The 21,434-nt window shown below is 59.0% G+C and overlaps 1 protein-coding gene across 2 annotated transcripts; it reads left to right on the top strand.

The window, feature by feature from the left end:
* The first annotated feature begins 932 nt into the window (after nt 1–932).
* On the top strand, nt 933–19,875 carry NDRG4 (NDRG family member 4). Of its 2 annotated transcripts, XM_041458722.1 has the most exons (17): nt 933–1,087; nt 4,850–4,941; nt 5,380–5,424; nt 11,548–11,653; nt 12,865–12,985; nt 13,248–13,310; nt 13,506–13,566; nt 13,855–13,941; nt 14,037–14,093; nt 14,425–14,528; nt 15,059–15,115; nt 15,205–15,256; nt 15,808–15,855; nt 16,096–16,131; nt 16,331–16,382; nt 16,922–16,960; nt 17,562–19,875. In XM_041458722.1, exons 1-17 carry the CDS (start codon nt 1,051–1,053, stop codon nt 17,714–17,716), a joined length of 1,212 nt encoding a protein of 403 aa, XP_041314656.1. In that variant the 5' UTR covers nt 933–1,050; the 3' UTR covers nt 17,717–19,875. The 2 variants fall into 2 exon arrangements, with proteins under 2 accessions (XP_041314656.1, XP_041314657.1); XM_041458723.1 differs by lacking the exon at nt 16,922–16,960 and having other exon boundaries at nt 934–1,087.
* The last annotated feature ends 1,559 nt before the right edge of the window (nt 19,876–21,434 follow it).

The raw sequence follows: 21,434 nt of genomic DNA, 5'->3' as shown, positions 1-21,434 counted from the left end.
AACCCTTGCTCTGGGGCAGGCCAAAGCCCTCTGTTCTCCATGTCCTAATTGTCCCAATTCAGGAGAATTCAAGTGATTCACAACCTCCTGTTCTGCCCCAAATGGCTGCCATGCTACACCTCCAGCATCAGTGTGCGTAGGGTCATCATGACCCCAGTCACAGCCTCCCCTCCTGGGTGATCCTTCTTGACTGTCACGATCCCCATTCCCTCACAGCCCCAGACCATCATGGCCCTGCTGTGGGGACCTTCATTGCACAGGTCCTTCTTATCCTGGAACCACCTGGCAACCTTGATCAGGACCATCCTATGCTCAGGAGAACCTGTATTCCCATGCCCCAAAGGACTCTCAGCTCCCTTGTCATCCGTGGTTTTGTTCCTGGATACTCCCAAGCCTTTTGTCCTTCATGTCCCCACTCTCCAGGACTCCCTACATCCCTTAGCCACCAAAGGCTGTGTTCCAAGTATCATTGTTGTGCCCAGGTGTTCCCTCCTGTCCCAGATCCTTCCCGAGCACCTTGATTATCACCTTCCCCTGCTCTCAGGGAGACCCAGACCCTTGTGCCATCCCTGGGGCTCCCGAGGGCTCCCGCTGCCCCTGCTTCTGGGACTCCACTACCACAGGGACCTGTTGGACCTATTGGCCATCACGGTCCCACCCTGGGACCGAAATGGTTCCCTAGCGGGGGATGTGTGTCCTCGGCAGCCTCCATCCCCCGTGCAACCCCCCGCAGCCCCCGGCGCTCCGCGAAACCCCCGCAGTCTCCATCTCCCCTTCGCTCCCGCCTCCCTCAGCACCGTTGTTCTCCTGGTGCCCCCGTCCCCGATCCCGGCCCCGTCCCTCCCCTCCGGCCCCAGCGAAGGGAGGAGGATCCGGCCGGCGGGGCCGTGCCCAGCCCAGCCCCTGCGCCGCCCCGCGCACCTCGCACCGGCACCGGCACCGGCTCCGGCTCCGGCTCCGGCTCCGGCTCCGGCTCCGCTCGCCCCCCGCGCCGGGGCCGCCGCCGCCCCCTCGCAGCCCGCCCCGCCCGCCGGGACCCGCCGCCCCGGCATGAAGGTGCTCCGGCACAAGATCGAGCTCCTGACAGGTACGGCCCGGCCGCCCGTGCCGGGAGCGGGGGCTGTGGAACGAGGAGGGGCGGTGGGGCGATGGGGCCAGGGTGGCGAGAGCCTTCAGCCCCCAGCCCCTGCCGAGGAGATGGAGCTGCCCCCACCCCCCGCACCCTGCTTTGGCTCCCTAGGTGTGGGTGCCGGGGTCGGGTCCGTTCCGGGGTCCGGGAGGTGATGCCTTGCTGCGGCGGGGAAAGCCCAGCCCGGGGGTGCTGGGGAAGGAGGAACGGAGTCGGCAGCTCCTGGCAAAGGGGGCGGCCAGCAGACAGCCGGGGGTGGGGGTGCGCGGGGAATTGCTGGAGCATCCCTGCGGTGCCTCCCGGCTCCTCAGTCAACCTCCCCTGGGAGTCTCCCCGCTGCCCCGACGAATGCGCTGGGCTGTGAAGGAGGCTGCTCTTAGCAACAGCCACTGCGAGACAGCCTGAGCCCCCCCAAAGCCCCAGGCTGCCACCGCCACCCCAGACCCTGTGCTGCCCAGCCCTTGCATCAGTGGCACCGTGTCCCCCGGCCTGGCGGCTCCCATGGTGTGGCTGCCCGGTCCTGCACCCCTCAGGTGGACCACACTCTTGGGCTGGTTTGTGGGGGCTGCTGGGCTGCAGACCTGTGCCCCTCACGGGTTCAGAGAAAGCTGTGGCCGCTCCTCCTGCACCGGTGGAGCAGGATGTGGCCCAGACTGTCACACTGGGGTTTTCCTTCACCCCATCATGCTCCCCCATCCATTCTGCTCGGGGGGCAATGCTGTAGGCACACTGCTGTGGCTCAGACTGAGCTGCAAGTTCCCTTCCTCCCTCTCCCAGCCTCACTGAAGGCTGCCTTGGCTTCACTGCCTGGCAGGGGCCAGCCCTCACTTCTCCCGATTTGTCTGCCTGTTTGTTGCACGCTGCTCAGTCAGCCCGAGGTGTCCGTGCCAACATCCTGTGGGCACCGCATCCGTGCCAGGCCAGCACGCAGGTAGTCAGTGTGGGGACTCCTGTGAGACTGAGGTGACATCTGAGGGATCCCTGCCCTGTGACCAAACATGCTCCCAAGTGTGAAATGCAGCTCAAAGCCTTGTCGTGATAATGTTGTAACAATAATAATAATAATAATAATAATAATAATAATAATAATAGTGCTACAAGCTTGTTCTCCAGTTAGCCAGCAATGGGCTGCAGGTCCCTGGGGAAGGTAAGCCAGTGTGGCTGTTCCTGTCCCCATCTATATACACAGTGCCAGGGCCCTGGTGGGCAGAGCACAAGTCCCAGACAGAGCACTTATGTCCTGCTGGGTTTGGAACTGATTGGGAATTAGGGAAGAGACATGTCCTGGCTGTGCTGAGGAAACTGTGGCACCACACTGGGAGGCAGAGTGGGAACAGAGATGGGTGTGTTTGGGTGGAACCCTGGGAATGGGTGCTTGTTGGGGAGCATTGGGGTGAGCTGCAAGGAAAAGGGCTCATTGCTGGGCACATTACCCTGGCATAAGATGGGAGCCAAGTTGTTTTGGCTAGGAGACCTGGAGCTGTGGCTTCCTCACCAGCCCTCCACAGCGATGGTGGCCCAGTGGGGCTGGGTGAGACTGCCCACAGCCCCACAGCTACGCTGCCATGGTGGGATGAGGGTTCCTGTGGGGTGGTGTGGGATGCAGAGCACCCAGGAAAGGTGGCAGCATGGCTGTGACCCTGCTTACTGATCCCTGACTTACTGATCCCTCCTCTATTCCCACACTCAGCAGCACTTTAGGAGACTGTCCACCCCGTGCAGGGGATGCTGTTGGGGCAGGGCTCTGCCACGTCCCCCCTGAGCCAGCTTTGCCCCCACCACACAAAAAAGGGTCACGGGGCCTTTCCTCATGGCTCAGCCACCCTCCCTCCCTCCCATATTAGCTGCAGGCTGTAATTAATAAAGGCATTCACCATACACTAAGTGCTGTTCCCAGCCACCCTGGGCTGTGGCCACACGGTGGGTTGGTGTGCTCAGCGTGGGACGCTCCTGCTCTCCTCCAGACCCAGCTATTGGTGAGGTTGATTTTTCTCCTGTTTTCTCCCCTGGGGTTGTGGAGTTGCTTGGTTGGTGGCTCTGCAGGCTGTGCTGGCTCGGCTGTGCTGGTGGGCTGTGGGCCAGGGCTGTCCCTGTGCACAGAGCCACCTCCCCAGCAGCACAGCCCAGCCTGGAGCAGTGTGCCCCTCACTTCTGCCTCTCCTTGGGGCTGATGGCACCTCTCAACATCTCCTGGCCTGGTGGGACCCTCTGGGCAGGGGGTGACACGGATACTCCTGGTGCTGGGTGCCCTGGGAATCTCGAGAGGCTTCGCAGTGGTGTTTCTCCCTCCAAACAGTTCTGGATTGTTGGATGGCTCCCAAGGAGCAAGGCAAAGTGCCGTATCTGCAGGAAGCAGGCAGGTGGCACAGCCTGCTTGAGTTTTGAATGGAAAACCCGGTCGGTGGAGCAAAACCTGACTTTGGAGGGCAGTTTATCACCAGCTCATGTATTCCTGATGGCTTTGCAATATCTGTGGCATATCTTGGCCTTCCCACATCGTCAGCATGGACTGACCTAGGTTTGGAGATGGACAAAGTGTGAAGCAGGCTCAGCTGAGGCTGTGTGGATGGAGTGGGTCTGTGTCTGCTGTGGTGCTTGTACAGCCCAGAGCATCCCCAATGTGTCCTGGGAGATTGCATGGGGGGAGGCAGCTGGGAGGGTGTGGGATCAGTGCTGGCCCATTTGGAGAAGCAACAGCTTGTCCGAAGGCTTGGTCTTGTGGAAGGGGTGAAAACAGAGGCTGCAAAGGCAATGCTTGAGGTCTGGATCCTGCTTGAGTGCAGATAATTCCCTGGCACTGGGATTTGCCAGGTACCCATCCCATCTAAACACAGGGGAGCCTGGACTGTTCCCTGTGTTCCCATTCTGTGTGCAGGCAGCTGCTGATCTTGCTCTCTTTTGCTCTCTGAGCCAGGCTTGTGCCTGGGGGTGTTTTTGGAGATGCCAGTGTTGGTTGAGGTCAGCAGCACCCAGTCTCACACCGCTGCTGAGCAGTGGCTCCATGGAGAAGTCTGTCCCTCCAAGTCATGGGGCTGAGGTACCAACAGGCCAGCACCTGATTCACAGTCAAGAAGAAGACTTTGGGAGCAAAGGCTTCACATCTGGATTTCTTCCATCATTGCTATACAAACTTCAGGCTGTCTCGCTGTTCTCTTTCTTCTTGGAACATCCCTCTGCCTCCCAGCATGGCTGAGAAACATCACCCCTACTTCTGCCTGTGCAGGGAGATCTCCCTCTGTCCCATCGATATATATCTGCAGCCTAAAACTAGCCAAAAAGTTGGATTTTCTATCTTTGACTGATGCTGAAAGCTGGGATGGAAATTTGGATGTTCTTGCTCTGGGTTGGGCACTTACTGAGGTGACCAGCATGGACAGATGAGGCTGGCCCCTCAGTTTGCTCAAGATCATACCCTGGAGATAGGTTTGTCCTTAACTGGGAGAACTGGACCTGGGTAGTCCCAGGTCTGGGACTACTGGACCTGGAGCTGGGAGCTGAGCTCATCTAGGCACTGTCTGCTCTGTGCCTACTGCAGCTCCCAGCAGAGGGGCTCACTGCAGCCCCTGGACAAGCTGAAGCACCAAGTGCCCATAGTAGATGGGTGGAGTGAAGCTGATTTGGGTCCCATCCCTATGGGAGGGAGCCCCATGAAGCTCTGGAGGGCTGGGGTAAAGAGGACCAAGGAAAGGACCTGCCCTGACATGTGCCTTGCCCTGGCAGGGCTGCTGCTGCAGGAGATGACCATGGCAGGGCTGCACGAGCTGCGCTTCACCGAGGAGAAGCCGCTGCTGCGGGGACAGGACGCCGAGCTGGTGAGTTTGGTGACCACGCTGGCTCTGGCTCCTGCATGTGGGGCACCAGGACATGGGAGTTTGGGAGGGGTGGAGGGGCTGTGTGCTGGTACTGGGGTGGTACTCTGTGTGTGTGCTGGTTTTGGGTGCACATTAGTGCTCCTGAGTGTGTGCGTGCTCGCGGTGATCAGCCGCGTGGCCAAGCACAGGTGAGGTCTGGAGGGATGATGAATGCGTGTGCAGAGGTTGCACATAATGCTCCCACATACTTGTGTGTGTGCACACCTCAGGTAACACATGCAAGTGTGTGCAGCTGTTGTGGAAGTGTGTGTGTGTGGGCACTGTGTCCCCTGCAGCCCTGGGAGTGGTGCCTGTGGTGTCACCCCTTTGTGAGCTGGGTGGGAGGGCGCTGCAGAAGTGAGGGGTGTCTCCGTCCCTAATGGCTCCTTCTCATCCCAGGAGAACTCAGATGTCTTCCTCTCCACTGTGGACACAGACTGGAAGGTAGGACCAGCCGTGGGAGGTGCTGCCCACCCCTGGGTTTCACATGGAACAGCAGCCTCTGTCAGGGGAAGGCTGGGGGGCACTGAGTGGACTCAGGGGTGTTGCTGTCCCTTTTTTCATGGGATGCAGTGCCTGGTCAGTGTTTGTACATGAGGTTGCACATCCATCATGGTCCTTGTCAGAAGGGGACAGGGGGATGCTGCCAGGCATCTCTGTGCTGGCGCTCAGATGTGGCTGGTGGGCACTTGGCCATGGGCTGGGGACAAAACCTTTAAAACAGGCAATTTCTTCTCAGGAAGGCCGAGCTGCTTTTCCAGCCCCTCTACCATTGCCATGGCAATGGTTTCCCAGGCGATGCCAGCTCCCTGCTTACATAAGGATGTTTGAAATCCTCTTTCTCTTTTGGAGGGCTGGGGCATTGCCCCCTATACCACCCACCTCTCTTGGAGAGCAGGGCCCCTCTGCTCCCTTGGCTGGCACCTGCCCATCTTGTACCTCCATTTCTGCTCTCCAGAGGAGCCCCACGATACAGCTCCAGCACTCATGGGAGCTCAGCTCATGCCTGGCTCCCACGTTGGTCTGCATCCCTCTCACACCCCTGCCAAGGCTCATCCTGCACCAGGCTCCCTGGAGAGGGAGGGTAGTGGGTAGTGCTCCCTGTCCCCCTCCCAAAGTGTTCCCCTGCCAGGGGACACCAGTGATTGTCACAACTTCAGGTTGTGTGCTGCCACTTTGTCAGCAGTGGGACCATGGGGAGAGTGGTGGTCATGGCTGAGCTCTTGCAGGTACAGCACTGAAACAACAGCCCCTGTAAGGAAAAAATACATGTGGAATTCATTCATCCTGAGATAAGGGTAGGGGAGCACAGGTCCCTGTTTTAGCAGGCCCAGAATTTTGGGGCTGGCCCACTCCCATGCAGGTAAGGAAGCAAGGCCTTTGGCAGGGTGCTGGGTGTTGGCTGCTGTGGTTCACAGAGTGGGACATACCTGATGGCCCTCTCAAAAGCCACAAAATAATTAAAATGCTGCCCTCCCCAGCAGCTCCAAAGCTGGTGAGGTGCTGGAGCTGGGAGCAGCAGGGTCTGCAGGGCTGGGCTGCTCCTTTCTCTGCTTGCTCAGGGCTTCTGTTTGCCACTGGAGGGGAAACCAAACCTCCTGGTGTCACCAGAGAGAGAGAGAGAGTAGGGAGAGGGAGGTGAGGAGGGGAGGGAGCTGGCAGTGCCACGCTGCCCGGGGCTCTCAGTAGCACCAGAGGCACCACTATGGCTCTGGCTCAGCTGTGCTGGGCAGGGCTTGGTTGGCACATAGGGGATATTAAAGAGCAATGACCCTCCCAGGGGATATTAAAGAGCAATGACCCTCCCAGGACAATCGTTGTGTATTTCAGGGGTTGGCCCATGGTGGCACTGAACTGTGTCCCTGGTGGTGCCCAAGTGGAGCAGTTCTGGACAGCAAATGCCACAGGGATAAACCTCCATGCCTTCAGGACCTAAAAAAGGAATTGGGCAACAACCAAGGCAGCTTTTCCCAAGCCAGCCAGACCCTGTGACCTCTTGGTTTCCCTCCAAGGGCCTCTGGGCAGGGATGGGCTGAGTTTCCTGGGCTACGCCAGGGCAACCACCTCCTTTTCTCCACTCTGACATTTGCAAGTTGGTGCAGTGCAAAGGCTGGGGGCTGCCATTCCTTGGGGAGACCTTACCCAATTTTCTAGGCTCACCTCATTGGGACAAATCCAATCCAGCCCCCAGTTTAACTCTTCACTGCCTGTCTGCTCCTCTCTAGAGCAGTCATTGATGGGATGTCAGGCATGGCTGGGGCAGTGGGGGGCCTGGGGAGCCCCCACTTCTGCCATCAGCCAAAGTAAAGCCCTTGAGACATAAGCCAAGGTGCAGGAGAGCTGGGGGAAGGTGCCCTGGGACCTGGGTGCCCTGGATCCTGCAGGAGGTCTGGGCCACCTGCCTGGCAAGTGGGCTAGTGGCCAAGGCAGTGGTGATCCCATTTGACGCTACTCCAGCAAAGTCAGCCTTGCTCAGCCCTCCCATCTCCTTGAAGCCCTTTTGCATTCACCTTGGCTCTTCTACCCCTTCTGTCCTCTGTTAACCACTTCCTGTCTTTTTTTGTGCCTCTGCATCTCTTGTTTTTTTTCTGGGAACTGTGGCTGTCATGGTCTTTGGCTCTACAGGCAGCAGGGCTGGGGAAACCAAAAATGGCACCTGGAGTGCCAGGAACCACCTGGGAGCTGGGCTTCCCCATCACACATGGTCCTTCACTTTCAGAGATGCCTCTTTCCAGACCTGGGTCTGAGCTCCCCACAGGACAAAGCAGTCAGAGTAAAACCTCTTTCTGGTGGAAGCAGTGTGAATGTCATCCCTCTGCCTGCCTGTCCTTCCTCCCACATCCAGACCTTCTGGCTGTGCAGCCCTGGCTTGTTTGTAGGACATGGCTTTCAGTGGGTTCCTGAAAGGCAGTGAAGGGACTGTGGGCCTCCTTCTCCATCCATGATTGCCCAGCTTTGTGCTGGTCATGCCAAGCTGGGCAGGGCAGGGAGGGTGCAGGGGGAGGGCACCCACAGACTGCTGGGGGGTTTTGGGGCGGTGGTGGTAAGAGGAATCCCTGTTGGAATCAGGGAAGAAATCACACGTGCACATGGGAATACTCACATGTGTGTGCATGCACACAGCATGTGTCAGTCCAGGGACATGATCCAACCCCTTGGAGCTGCTGGATTGTCTCTTCTGCTTTATTTGCCTGCCACTGGCAATGCCTAGGTCAGGACTAAACCCTGCACATCCCCTGTGTGCCATCATCCCGCAGCAGGTGGGATGAGTGTGCTGCTGGGTGAGGTGACACAGGTGTGGACATGTGTGTGCCCCTCTGTGCACACCTGCAGAAGGTTCTGCAGGTGTGCAGCTCGCTGTGCATCCACCAGCACTAGTGATGGCCGTGGCATCCGTGCTGAGCACACGGGAGGAGGATGCAGCAGGTGTGCTCCTGGTGTGCACGACATGTACAGGAACAGGTACTGACACACACGGGGCCTGGTCTGGGGGATGAGCCACAAGCATTTTGTGGGGTGCATGTGCTTCGGTGTGGGTATGGTATTAACTCTCCCAGTTTTCCCCCTGGCTGACAGGGTTTTGCCCGGCCTGTGTTGGAACGTGTTCCTGTGCATGGACACGCGTGGTCACGTGCACGTGGCACAGCACGCCTGCTGTGTCCTTCTCCTGTTTTTTAGTGTGTGCCCGTGTCCATCTGTGGCTGTGTGTGTGCTGCCCTGCCCGGGCATGGCTGCAGGGCCTTGGCCTGGGCGGCTGCGGGCTCAGTGTGGCTCTGTGGGGCTCAGTGTGGCTCTGTGTGGCTCAGTGTGGCTCTGTGTGGCTCTCTGGGGCTCAGTGTGGCTCTGTGTGGCTCTGTGGGGCTCAGTGGGGCTCAGTGTGGCTCAGTGGGGCTCAGTGGGGCTGCAGCCCGGTGTGTGCAGCGGGCACAGCGAGCACTGCCCCGACCGTGCTGGGGCTGCTCACGGGATGCCAGTCCAGACATCCCGCCTGCCTCCGTCTGCCGAGAGAGGGAAGATGGAGAAGGTACCGCACGGTGCCAGGCGTTTTTTCTTCATAAACAAGGGTATTTGGGGCCAATTGGAGCATGAATAATTCCCGCGGCAGCCAATGGCTGAGTGCTGGCTCCATCGCGGCGCTCGCCTGCAATGGAGGCCAAACCTGCCGAGGGGGAAGGGCGAGGGAGGGCTCAGCGCAGGGCTGGGGCTCCGCTATAAATCCAGCCGAGGGGCTGAGCCAGCGCAGAGCTCAGCTTAGCCCCGGCTGCTGCGTTACCGTGCCCCACACCCGGACCTCCAGCTTGGCCCACGCTGCCTGAGCATCCTCATCCGCCCAGTTCCTCGCCATGCCGGAGTGCTGGGATGGGGTAGGTACCGCCGTTCCCGTGCTCGCTGCCCTTTCTCCCTCCTTCCCCAGGTGTTTTGCCCCAGCGTCTCTCCTGCTTGCTCAGGCTGGGCCTTTGCAGCCAGCAGGGCTCGGCGTGGGTCAGGCAGGCATTGGGGCAGGGAAGACCCGCTGCTGGGGAGCCCTTCCTTCGCCCAGCCCTGCTGCCGCATCCCTGATGTGCTGCAGGTTTTGGGGACGCATTGTCCTTGAGCGTGTCCTCCCCGAGGCCGGCAGAGATGCTGTGCCGAGGCTGAGCAGCTGTGGCCCGTGCTGGGGCTGTGTGCTGACGGGGGCACACTGCCCCTTGCCCACCCCCTGAGCTGCAGAGGGAGAGGCTCTCTGGCTGTTTTGAAACAAGCCCTCAGCTGCTTTCTGCCTCTGCGGTGATGGCAACACCCGATGGCAACAGGCTGGTGCAGAGGGGGTGAGTGAGGTGGGAGCGCTGCAGCGGTGAGCAGGTAGCCTGGCCATGGGTGGGCTCTGTCAGACACCTATGGATGCTGAGACCCCCATGCCCCTCCTCGCTGGGGCTGTGGGTTGTGTGTGCTCCTCTCGCCTTGTTGTGGGTTGTCTGTGCCCCTCTCTCCTTGCTGTGTGTTATCTGTGCTCCTCTCTCCTTACTGCGTGTGTCCCTGCATCCCAAGGCTCTTCCCCCAGCGAGCATCCTGCGGCAAAGGGCAGGGCTGTGGTAGCCAGCGGTGCTGCAGAGGCTGCACCACGGGCAGGATGTGCCTGTCTTGGTGGAGGGTGGGGGACGGGAAGGAGCAGTGCTGAGGCTGGATCTGCTACCTTGGGCAGGTGATTTTGGGGTAGGATTGAAAGCTGAGCTGTTGGGCATGTGATGAGGACCATGGGGATGGTGATAGCAAGGAGGCAGCCCTGTGCCCAGGACCAGGAGATATCCACATGGATATCTCCTGCTCTGTGACCTTGGGCCAGGCCCTTCCTCTGCCTCAGTGTCCCAGTCTGTTGTTGCAGAGGGATGTCACTGCTCATGGGCTGATGCAGCTGCAGGGGGTGGAGGGACAGCTGTGGATGAAGGATGGGGTCAGGGTGCCCTTGGGTGTGAAGTGCCGTCTCCACAGAGCCCTGGTCCTGCTTTTGGCCACCATGTTCCCCCAGGGACAGCAGGTCTCAGTGAGGGGAGGCACTGCAGTGAGGAGACCCTGTCCCCAGGCTGTTCCTCCCACCCAGGCCCGTGCCCTTCAGAGTCCTTGGTGGCGCGTAACCCGCGTGAGCATCCACGTACCTGCTCCCCTCCCACCAGCCCAGCCGTGGGGCTGCCAGTGCCAGCAGTGAGGACCGTGATGCTTGGGCACCCTGCCACCATCCCCTGCCCTGCTCAGCACATGCTGCTCCTGCACCCAGCAGATCCCAGCCTCCAGGTCACTGCTGCTGGACTGGCTGGTGGGCGCGGGCATCTGGAGGGGACCTCTGCTCCCTTGTCCTTGGGGACCACCTGGGCTCAGTTTCCTGTGCTGGCTAGGAGCAAGGATGAGGAAGGAAAGGAGCCCTCCTAGACAGGGAAACTGAGGCACAGGGTAGTTTTTGTCTCTGTGCAGGGGCACTGCCATTTCAGACCAGGGGTTTTAAAGTTACTTTAGCTGTAATTTTGGGATCAGTTGCAGCATTTCCTGGAGTGATGTCCAGGGTCTGACCTATGCCTGTTTGTCCCAGATACATCGAAACTGTACCCAGCTAGGCCATGCTGTCAGCCCCTACCATGTTGCCAAAATTTTCTCAGTCTCACGCCCTTGAAGATCTCCTCTTCTGTGCTGTGGTCCACCTGTCCCATCCTGTTATCCTTCTCTCTCAAGCCCTCTTGGATCTATCCCTTGATACCATCTTGCGATCCCATCCCATGAGACACATGTCCAATCCTGCATCCTATGATCCTATCCAGAGTCTTCCCTTCCCTTCCCTTCCCTTCCCTTCCCTTCCCTTCCCTTCCCTTCCCTTCCCTTCCCTTCCCTTCCCTCATGATTTGTCCTGCTTTCTGTCCCCTCTGGGATACCCAGAGCTGTTTTTTTTTTTTCCTGGGACAGCTGCTCCTCTTTCCCATGTCTTACCATGGGACCCAGCCATTTGGGGAAGCAGCAGGGAAGGGTGTGATGGCAGGGCAGGAGAGGATGAAAGAATGCCTTAGGGCAGGTGGGCATCACCCCATCTCTCCTCTTCCCCAGGAACACGACATTGAGACCCCCTACGGGCTGCTGCACGTGGTCATCCGGGGCTCTCCCAAGGGGAACCGCCCGGCCATCCTGACCTACCACGATGTGGGCCTCAACCGTGAGTGCTGCTCCCGGCCTGGGGTGCAGGGCAGGCAGGGCTGAGCCCCAGGCTCCACGGAGTGCCAGGACATCACCCCTGGCTCAGCTCCTTTGCCTCCAGCCGTGGCTGCACAGGGCATCTGAAAGCACCAGGGGAGTTTGGATGCTCAGCTGGACACAAAGCCCAGGCCAGGCAGAGCCAGGAGTGCTTGGCCACCCCGGTGCTGGCTGGCTGCCTGCCCACAGCAGGCAGGGATGGGACATGGGGGATGTTGGGCTGGTCCTCACTGCTGCTGCCAGCCCGTTGGTATTCAGAGCATGGACCCAACTGGCAGCAGGGCAGAGTGGGGACAAAAGAGACAGGGAATGGCAGGGAAGGAGGCACCCCGAGCTGAGGCTCTGATGTGCAGATGCTGCACTTTCTCTCAGCCTGCAGCCCTAGACCTGCACCCAGAGCCCTGTCCCAGGCTGTGTCCCCCAGCTGAGCCAGGATGCCCAATTCCCTGTGAGTGGGGAGAAGCATGTCCCGCTCTGTTGGCGGCTGAGGCTGAGTCACTGACGTGCACATGAGCTGTGTCACCATTGCAGCAGCTCTGCCCGTTCAGGTACACGTCACGCTGGCTGCAATGGGCCTCACAACCTGCCTCACCCCACGTTTTGGGAGGGATGTCCCAGCACTGATGCCATGGGATAGGACCCCTCCAAGCCCCAGCAGTGTCTGTGTCCCACTGCAAAGCTGGAGTCTTGTCCACAGAATGTCCACATTCTTGGGAATGTTTCTTTGACTCTTTCCAAGCAGGGAGATTTGCAGCTGTTCCTCAGATCCTCTGTTTGCTTGAGCCCTTTCTGGGGATTTTGGACAGGGCTAATACCCCAGGCTGTTAATCCTGCTGCCCACTGGGTAGTCTTGCAGTCCTGGGCTCTGCATCTTTCAGTCCCATCCTTCTGGGGCTCCCCAATGAGGTCACCCCAAACTCCTCATTCTGGCTGTGTCTGTCCATCCTCATGCCTCCTGACACCTGTAGGGATGCAGCCCCTGCTAACAGCAGCTGTAGTCCGTGCTGGGAGGACAAGGAGCCTGGAGGGAAGGGGATGGGATGGTTTTGGTGGCATGTCACCTCCTGGTTGAAGGGTGGTGGGAGGGTGGGCAGCTGCTGTCCATGCTCCCCTGGCCCACCAGGCCCCAATGTTGGGGTGTTTGGTTTCTGATACCCACCTGCCCTTTGACAGACAAGCTTTGTTTCAACACCTTCTTCAACTACGAGGACATGCAGGAGATCACGAAGCACTTTGTGGTGTGCCACGTGGATGCACCAGGACAGCAGGCAGGAGCCTCACAGTTCCCTCAGGGGTAGGTGCCAGCTGCAGGGGCTCGCTGTGCCTGCTGGGGGTCACCTCCCTGCCCCTTGGGTTGTTGCTGCCTGGCAGTTGTGCCCTGCCTGTGCGTGTTTCCAAACTGTGCCAAAGCCTGTGGCAGATGACTGGCCCAGGGTGGGTGGTTTGCAGGTGGGTGGCATTTCCCTGCCCATTTCAGGCAGCCCAGCTGCCCTGTCCCAGTCATTCTGCTCTGAACAGGTTCCATAACCACAATCCTGTGCCTCCCTGTGCCACAGGTACCAGTATCCATCCATGGACCAGCTGGCTGCCATGTTACCCAGCGTGGTGCAGCATTTCGGGTGAGTCAGCCTCTCTTCCACAGCTGCTGGCTGAGGGTCCTGGGCAGGGAGATGGACAGAAGACAAGGATTTGGGGCTGGGGGAGTTGTCCCTGTAAGCTGGCATCCTGCAAGTCTTCTTGCTGTGGGTGGAGGGGTGTCCCAGGGAACGTGTTGAAGCCTGCTGTCCCTCACATGGACCTCTCCATATTTCCAGGTTCAAGTATGTGATCGGGATCGGTGTTGGGGCAGGAGCCTACGTGCTGGCCAAGTTTGCGGTGAGCCTGGGGCTGGCATGGGCTGGTCTTGAGTTGTTTGTACCTGCTGTCAGTCCAGGGCATGGGGAACAGCAGGAGCTGATACCTCCAGGCAGTCTCTGTTGCTGCAGAGGCTCCAGGGTGGTTGGGGGACCCAGGACAGCTGGGCAGTCTTGCCACAGGTCTCACATTGCTCCCAGGATGGGGTCACATCAGCTCCATGCAATGCCTGTGCAGTGGCTCTGGTAGGGGGCTGCCCAGGGCACATCTCCCCTCCCCTCTGAGCCTCTCCCCTCTTGCTCACTGCAGCTCATCTTCCCTGACCTGGTCGAAGGGCTGGTCCTTATGAACATCGACCCCAACGGCAAAGGCTGGATTGACTGGGCAGCTGCCAAGGTGGGCAGGGCCTGACCCCTCCTCCCAGTCCTGGCGGCTTCCTGGGGCAGGAGGCAGCCACGGCAGTGCAGTAACTCCCTGTGCTCCCTCCGCAGCTCTCCGGCCTCACCAGCACGCTGCCCGACATTGTCCTGTCCCACCTGTTCAGCCAGGTAAGGGCTGTGCATCCTCCAGACCCCTGCCACCAGCCCCCAGCCCAGCATCCCAGCTGGGTCACCTGGGCTGTGCCCTGCCAGCTGCCACAGTGCCACTGCACCTGTCCCACATACAGGGTTGGGGTCAGTCAAGCCCTACCTGCTCTGAGGCTTAACCTTGATGAGTGTGTGACCCATGCCCATGTCCTGCCTGGGTGTGCAGCACCACTGTGCCCAGCTGCATTGCCCAGCATCCCCCTTCTCGTCTGTGCTGGCTGGCATGGGCAGGACTTGGGGAGCAGGGTGTATCCCCAGCACCTGCCCTGAACTGCATCCCCTGCTGACACAGGAGGAGCTGATGAACAACACGGAGCTGGTGCAGAGTTACCGGCAGCAGATCGGCAGCGTGGTGAACCAGTTCAACCTCCAGCTCTTCCTCAACATGTACAATGGGTGAGTGCTCCAGGCAGCCCTGCTGCTGGGCTGCATCCCTGTCTGTGCTAGGGTGAGGGGCTGCAGTGCTGGTGGGTGGCTCTGAGGTCACTGTGAAAACCCAGACCCTGTTGGGTGCTGTCATCACCCTCCAGTGCATGCAGGCAGCAGTGCAAAGCTGTCTGCCTCTGCTGGCTGGGGATGTAGCAGTGGTGGCACCTGGGCCAAAGCCTTGCCATGTCCCAGAGCCCACTGCCATGGGTACACATTCCCACGTCTCCTCCTGCACTGGATGTTGGCACAGGCCTGGGAAAGGGGGCAGAGATGCTGTCCCATGCATGCAGGGGGTTGGGAGCCCTGCCACTCTGCTGGGTGCTGCATCCTGTGGCACAGGCCATGGCAGAGATGGCTACAGCATCCTCCATGCACAAGGTGCTGGGACAGCGGGGCTGGGTGCGACTTCTCAGGGCTGGCAGTGGCCTGATTCTTGTGCTATGGCATCAGTGGTGGCACCTGCCCATGAGCTCACACTGGCCTTTCTCCTCCATCAGCCGCAGGGACCTGGACATCAACCGGCCCGGGACTGTGCCCAATGCCAAGACGCTGCGGTAAGAGTCACAACAGCAAGCCATGGAGGGGTCCCGGGGCAGGGGAATTCACTCAGAGCAAACCCTGACCTTTCTCCTCTCACTTCCAGCTGCCCCGTGATGCTGGTGGTCGGAGACAACGCGCCTGCTGAGGAGGGGGTGGTGAGTGCTGGGGCAGTGCCTGCAGGGTGGCAGGCGGGCGATGCCCACGCACGGGCACGCACATGTTCACTGCCTGCTCAGACACACAGCAGCTCCTGGGGGTGGGAGCCTGCTCATGTGCAGACCCGCCTGCTTGTGTGGGCACCTGTGCAGCTGTGCCTTGTCGCCACACCTGGAAAACTTCCCCTTCTTCCTATGCCCAGATGTGCTCACGCTGTGCACGCTCGGATGTGTCGGCACACGGGCACACTGCCTGCTTGGCCATGTGCACCCACACAGCTGCTGGCACACTTGTGTGCATGTACACACACGTGTGACACAGAATGCCTCACCAGTCCCCCTCACCTCTCATTCCTTGCCCAGACTCATGGGAGGATATTCCCCTGTGTCCCATGGCAGGGATGGTGGTCCTGTGGGCTCAGGGCTCACCTAGTGCCCTGTCTGCTCCTGCCTGGGGTGGGATTTGCCAGCTGGAATGATGTGGGCCAGTGGACTACTTCTTCTTGGCTCCTGGCTTCCTAGGGTGCTAATATAATTTCTCTTGCTTGCAGGTGGAGTGTAACTCCAAGCTGGATCCCACCAACACCACATTCCTGAAGGTAGGCTGGTGGCAAGGGGCAGTAGAGAGGTTCCTGCTGCCTATGAAGTGCCCCATTGCCTTCTGCCCCAGGGCTGCAGGGTGTCCCCATCTCTCCATTCCATGTCCATCGTGGCCCTTGGAGCTGGGGGTGTATGGGGAGAGCAGGGTGACTCCAGCAGTGGCATCCAGCCAGTGGGTACGGGGGGATGGTGAGCAGTACAGGCACCCTCCCAAATTAAGCAGGACCTTCTCTTTGCAGATGGCTGACTCTGGTGGGCTGCCCCAGGTCACACAGGTGAGCCTTCACAATTTCTCCAGTTACCTGGGCATACTGGGCCCTGAGACATGCACTGGTGCTGTCCTTGGCTACCTGGGCATGGGCTGATGAGGGCATAGGGGTCTCACACTGGGGCTGCAGGAAGCTGCTTGGGGCTGAGAGGGGATCTCAGCCTCAGTGCTGCCTCAGCTCAGCTCACTCTGCTCTCTCCCTACAGCCAGGCAAGCTGACTGAAGCCTTCAAGTACTTCCTGCAAGGCATGGGCTACAGTGAGTGCTGGGGCTGGGTGTGGGGCTGGTGTGGGTCTGTGTGTGCTGGTGTGCACGTGTGCTGACCTGCTGCAGGTCTGTCTGTCCGTGTGTCCACAGGGGAGTGGGGTGTACAGGCTCTGTGTGCACACAGATGTGTGTACAAGGGCTCTGTGTGTACAAATGTGTGTCAGGCTCCCTGTGTTGGTTTGCATGTGTGTGTGTGTGTGGGCGTGCACGAGCAGGGGCTGTGTGTGTGCGACAAAGACAAGCAGAGCTCACGTGCAGATGTCTGTGCATGTGTGTGTGCAGTTTAAGACCATGTGTGTGTGTGTTTATACCTGTGTGTGCATGCTTGCAAAATCCACGTGCACATGTGTGTGTGTTTGCAGGTCTGCTGCACGTGTGTGTGTGTGTATGTGTGTGTGCAGTCCGTGTGCACAGGGACAGCTCCGTGTGCAGGCACACGCGGGCTGGGCAGGGGCTCCTGGCCCAGAGGAGTGGCTGACAGGGCTGACACTCTCTCTCTGCCCTCCCTGCCCTTCTCCTGCCCCTGCCAGTCACCCACCTGAAGGATCGGAGGCTGAGTGGAGGCACAGGTACTGCTCAGTGCCCGCTGCTGCATGGTGCCTGCCTGGCCTGTGCCCTCCAGCTGCCTGGGCACCCTTGGGAGCAGCCTGGGTGCAGGACTGGCCCTTCCCTGCCAGATGCCCACTGCCTCGCTCTGCTTTGCCTGAGATGGCACCCTAAGCCAGGGCTGGGGGCTGACAAATGGCATTCAGAGAATTCCCCCTCCATGTAGGCACAGTCTTGGCAGTGTGACCACTTTTCCCTCTTCCAGGAGCTGTGCCCACTGGCCATCCTGGCTTGGGGAGGGTTCCACCTTCCCTGCACACCCTGGGCAGCCAGGGGAGCTCTGATCCCAGCTCACTTCTTTCCTGGAGCATGGTAGTCAGGGGTTCCCACTGCCTGATGCCCAGAGGTTGCATGCCCAGGAGTGAGCCTGGTGTTCAGCCTGCCCAGCAGCCCTGCCCTGCTGTCCCTTACCTGGAGCTGCTCGTGTTGTCACAGCACTGCTTGCTGCAAGCTTGTGCCCAGGCTCAGTCGCATCGGGGAGCAGGGCTGGTGGCAATGTTGGCTCAGTCCCTCAGGTTTTCAGAGGGATCTGAGCACCCTGGCCGTCTGTCTGTGCCCGTGCAGTGCCATCTGCCAGCATGACCCGCCTGGCACGCTCCCGCACGGCCTCCCTCACCAGCGCCAGCTCCGTGGATGGCACCCGCCCACGTGCCTGCACCCACTCGGAGAGCACCGAGGCCATGGGGCAGATCAACCACACCATGGAGGTATCGTGCTGAGGTCCACGCCCGCCGCCGACGTCTCCTTCAGAGCCATCTCCCATCCGTCAGCATCCCGCCAGCACCCACCCGCCCCGTGGACATCCTCCACCAGGGCCCTCGCTTCTTCGGGGTCAATTTGTCTTCTTTGCCGTTGGCCTCATCCCCTTGTCTGGTACAGGAGAAGGAGAGGGGCTTCGTCCAGCAGTCACACATGGTTCTGCATTGGTCCTCACCCTCCCTAGCATCGGCTTGGCCCTGGCTTGGGAGGGTGGGTGGCAGGGGGACAGGGCCAGGATGGGGTAGCAGGGTCAGGGTGGTGAGATGGGGACAGGATGTTGGGATGGGATGGAGTGATGGGATGGGACAGCACGTGGAGAGGACACAGGAGGTAGGTTGGTCTCCCAAGTTCAATTGATGGCTGATCAAAAGGAAGACAGAACAGGGAGCAGCGCTTACTGGGAGGTCACTGGTCTGTTCCTAGGGATGCAGTTTTCATTTCTCCCTGATGGCCCTCTCTAGGGAGAGCTAGCACAGGATCCCCCAGCACACCCAGGACTTGCTACCCCAGAGCTGGCTGAGCCTCGTGAGAAATCACATCCCAAACTGTCCCTTTGCCCTGGTCATGTACCCTGAGGGCTGCCCTGGGGCAAGTGAAGAGGGGTCAGCCCTACTCCAGAAGCTGTAAGGGCAGAAGGGTGGCATGAGTGTCCCCCTGCCACCGGTGGTGGCAATTTCTTTGTCCCTTGTTGCAAGAAGGACAATTACCGCCTGCCACCAGAAATGCACTGGGGAGGGGGGAATTGGCTGGCTTGGCCCCTCCACACTATCAGTTCCACTCCCAGCTCTTCGGCTAAGCCTGCCAGGGTCCAGAGGCCACTGTTTTAGGGGATGTCACACAGCAAATCCCACCTCAAGTTTTGCCACAACCTGTGGGTGTCATCACCGAGGAGCCGTTAGCAATAAGACGAGACACTCCCCCTGCCATGCTGGGGAGCCCTCAGCACCCTCTGCCCCGCAGGGTGCCTCACCACAAGGTGCTGACACTGTGGGGTGACACATGGGATGTGGGGAGCACTCCATTGTCTGGCTTTGCTCACATGGCTGGCCAGACCCACCGTGGCTCCCCAAATCCACAGCCCACCTCCAGCATTTTGCCTGCACACTGAGCGGGGCTTCTCTCAAGGGCTTGGCTCCCCCCAGGCCGTGGGGCCCCCCACCAACTCCACGTGGCTCTTGCCTCTCCACTCGGCACGGAGACCCCTGTCATTGCACACCCCCAGTGATGGCCACCCAGCCTCTGCTGCTGGAGCAGCCGTGCCCAGCCCCTCCTGGGCGCGCTGTGAGGCACACGTAAGGATGGCCCTGGCCCTGGTGATGGGTGCTCAGGTCTCTGTAGGTGGACCTGAGCAGGGAACCCACCAGGTGCCACCGCCTGGGCGAGCAGAACCAGCCCGCTGGAAGCAGGTCCCAGCCAGCCCCACAAAAACATTCTACCCTCAGACCCCATCCCTGCTCCCCAGTGAAGGGCACAGAGCTCCTGGGGCTCCCAGCGGGTGTATGAGGGCTTTTGGCCCTGAGACCCGTGCCCCACCCAAACCCTCCCCTAGTAAAAGGCCACCCCAAAACACCAGTGTGCCCCTTTGTCCCCCCCTTTGTTCTGCTGTGTGCTTCCTTCTTGGTGTGACTCTGAAAGCTACGTAGCTCCTTTTTATGGTAGATAGCGCTGCGATCTCTTGTTTTCTCAGCGTGTCCTTCCAGATGATATATATATATAAATACCTATACATAATATATATATAAGGGTTTGCCCAATCCCTGACCTTTTTGGGTTCACTCCTCCTTGCATTCTTGTCCAAGCAGTGCCGTGTGGTTTCCCTGGAGGTGGTGTGGCCGTGCTCGCCTTCAGTTCCTCACCTTGGTTTTGTTGGTTGGTTGGTTTGGTTTTCCCTGGTGGTTTGTTCTTTTGATTTTTGTTGGTTTTCCTTTTTTTCCCAGTCACAGCAGAATTTAACACATTTTCCTGTCTGAGTGCAGCCTGGTTTTGTCACAGCGGCATGGAGGCCGCAGCACTCATGAGACAGCAATATGTAAACCGGATTTAACTAACCTATTGCTGTAGAGAGGAGTTACTCCGTTGGAAATAAACCAACTAACTAATAAAGATGTTAAGAACCCGCTGTGCTCTTTACAACGTGCTGCAAGGAAATGGGTCTGAGCCCACCTGGGGCCTGCCTGCAGAGACCTGGCAGGCACAGAGGACCAGGGGGACACACCTTGGCCACCAACCCCAGTAGTGATGGCCACAGGACCCCAGGGTGCACAAGGGGGAGAGCTGTGGGGTGCTCTGCCTTCAGGGTAGCCATAGGCAGGCTGCCCTGTATGTAAAGAGTGGATGGAGGCTGGAAAGCTGCCAGTTGTAGGCCAGAGGTTGGATCCAAGGGGTGTCCACTGGTGAAGAAAAGATCTGTGGCTGCACAACTCTGGGGATGAGCAGGGTCCTCAGGAGACTCAGCTTCCCTGTCCACTGCCAGGGCCCCTGTTTGTCTCCACATCAAAGTCTGAGTGTCCCAGGCCACAGCCTTTTCCAAGTGCATGAAGTCCTGCCTGGGAAGGATCCTCTCCCTGCATGCTAGTCCTTGTCCCTGCTCGAGTGTGTCAGTGTCTGCCTGGTGCTCCAGACTGGTCCCAGTCCCTGCAGAGGGGCCCAGAGCCAAAGCATGGAGACACTGTGGCTGTGTAGTCCCCACTCATGGCTGCCTGGGGTGGGCAGAGAAAGCCTGGACACGTGGGGGGAATGCAAAGGGCCAAGGCTGAGCTGAGGCGTGGGCAGGCAGCCCAGGAGCCTTTCTTGGCTGCTGTGGTTCTGCTGGTCAGGGTGAGCCTCAGCTGGGGGGGATGGGGTACCCTGCACACACCCTTATCACTGAAATGCAGCAATGCTGCTGTATCCATCCAGGGCAGAATGCAGATTTTATGCTGTACAGATGGCAGGGATAGGATGTCAGACAAATGATTTCCACATTCCCACTGAATGCAATTCATGGAGTGCTGGATGCTGAATACTGACGGACTGCAACAGGAAGAAAACTAACAACTCCATATCCCCACAGTACTACTGCTAGATTAAAACTCTTTTTCTGTACTTCAGATTAAATAATCTTTTTTCTTGGGACCTGGCCCATCTCACCATTCACTTACCTCTTCTTGGACCAGGAGCAAGTATGTCACTAAAGCTTCCTTTCCCATATGTTTACCCAAAAAAGTATAGTCACAGTTTTTTTTTTTAATACTGCCAGTAACACTCACATGAGAACAGGCTGTTGATGATGCATGAGTTTTTATTTCTAGCAGGAGGAGATCATTTGGTACGTGTAATCCCCTGGGGGAACCTGCAAAGCAATGGGAGCAGCAGGGCATAAAAAAATTCAGGCTGTTTTTTCTGGCCAGATATGGATGCCATTAGTGGGGAGTGAGGGAACGATATAGGTCAGTGTCTCAAATAGTGCATGAAAATTCGACTTAGAATGCATCTGTGACGCGGTGCATCTGTGAGGCTGCACTGCCACCTGGTGCGGTTTGAAGTGCTCACAGCCTCTGCCTGGCGCTGCTTTGCCTTGTTTTTTGTTTAAAACACCCCACCAAAGGGCAGCAATGCTGCTACAACCGCTGGCTGCTGGGTTTGGTTATGTAAACAGACAGGAATATGACAGCACCCAGGTCCGGCAATCAGAAGCAG

This window comes from Pyrgilauda ruficollis, unplaced genomic scaffold (assembly GCF_017590135.1).
Source record: "Pyrgilauda ruficollis isolate IOZ18807 unplaced genomic scaffold, ASM1759013v1 scaffold13, whole genome shotgun sequence".
In the NCBI taxonomy this organism is placed as follows: Eukaryota; Metazoa; Chordata; class Aves; order Passeriformes; family Passeridae; genus Pyrgilauda; species Pyrgilauda ruficollis.
This window is presented reverse-complemented; position numbering and strand designations above follow the sequence as displayed.

What these genes read in the sequence shown, in the direction of transcription:
- NDRG4 (XM_041458722.1), top strand. Translation starts at nt 1,051, where the DNA reads ATGAAGGTGCTCCGGCACAAGATCGAGCTCCTGACAG. An exon ending in TTGACTGGGCAGCTGCCAAG is followed by an intron (nt 13,942 to 14,036) that starts GTGGGCAGGGCC and finishes CTCCCTCCGCAG; the next exon opens with CTCTCCGGCCTCACCAGCAC. An exon ending in CGCCTGCTGAGGAGGGGGTG is followed by an intron (nt 15,257 to 15,807) that starts GTGAGTGCTGGG and finishes TCTTGCTTGCAG; the next exon opens with GTGGAGTGTAACTCCAAGCT.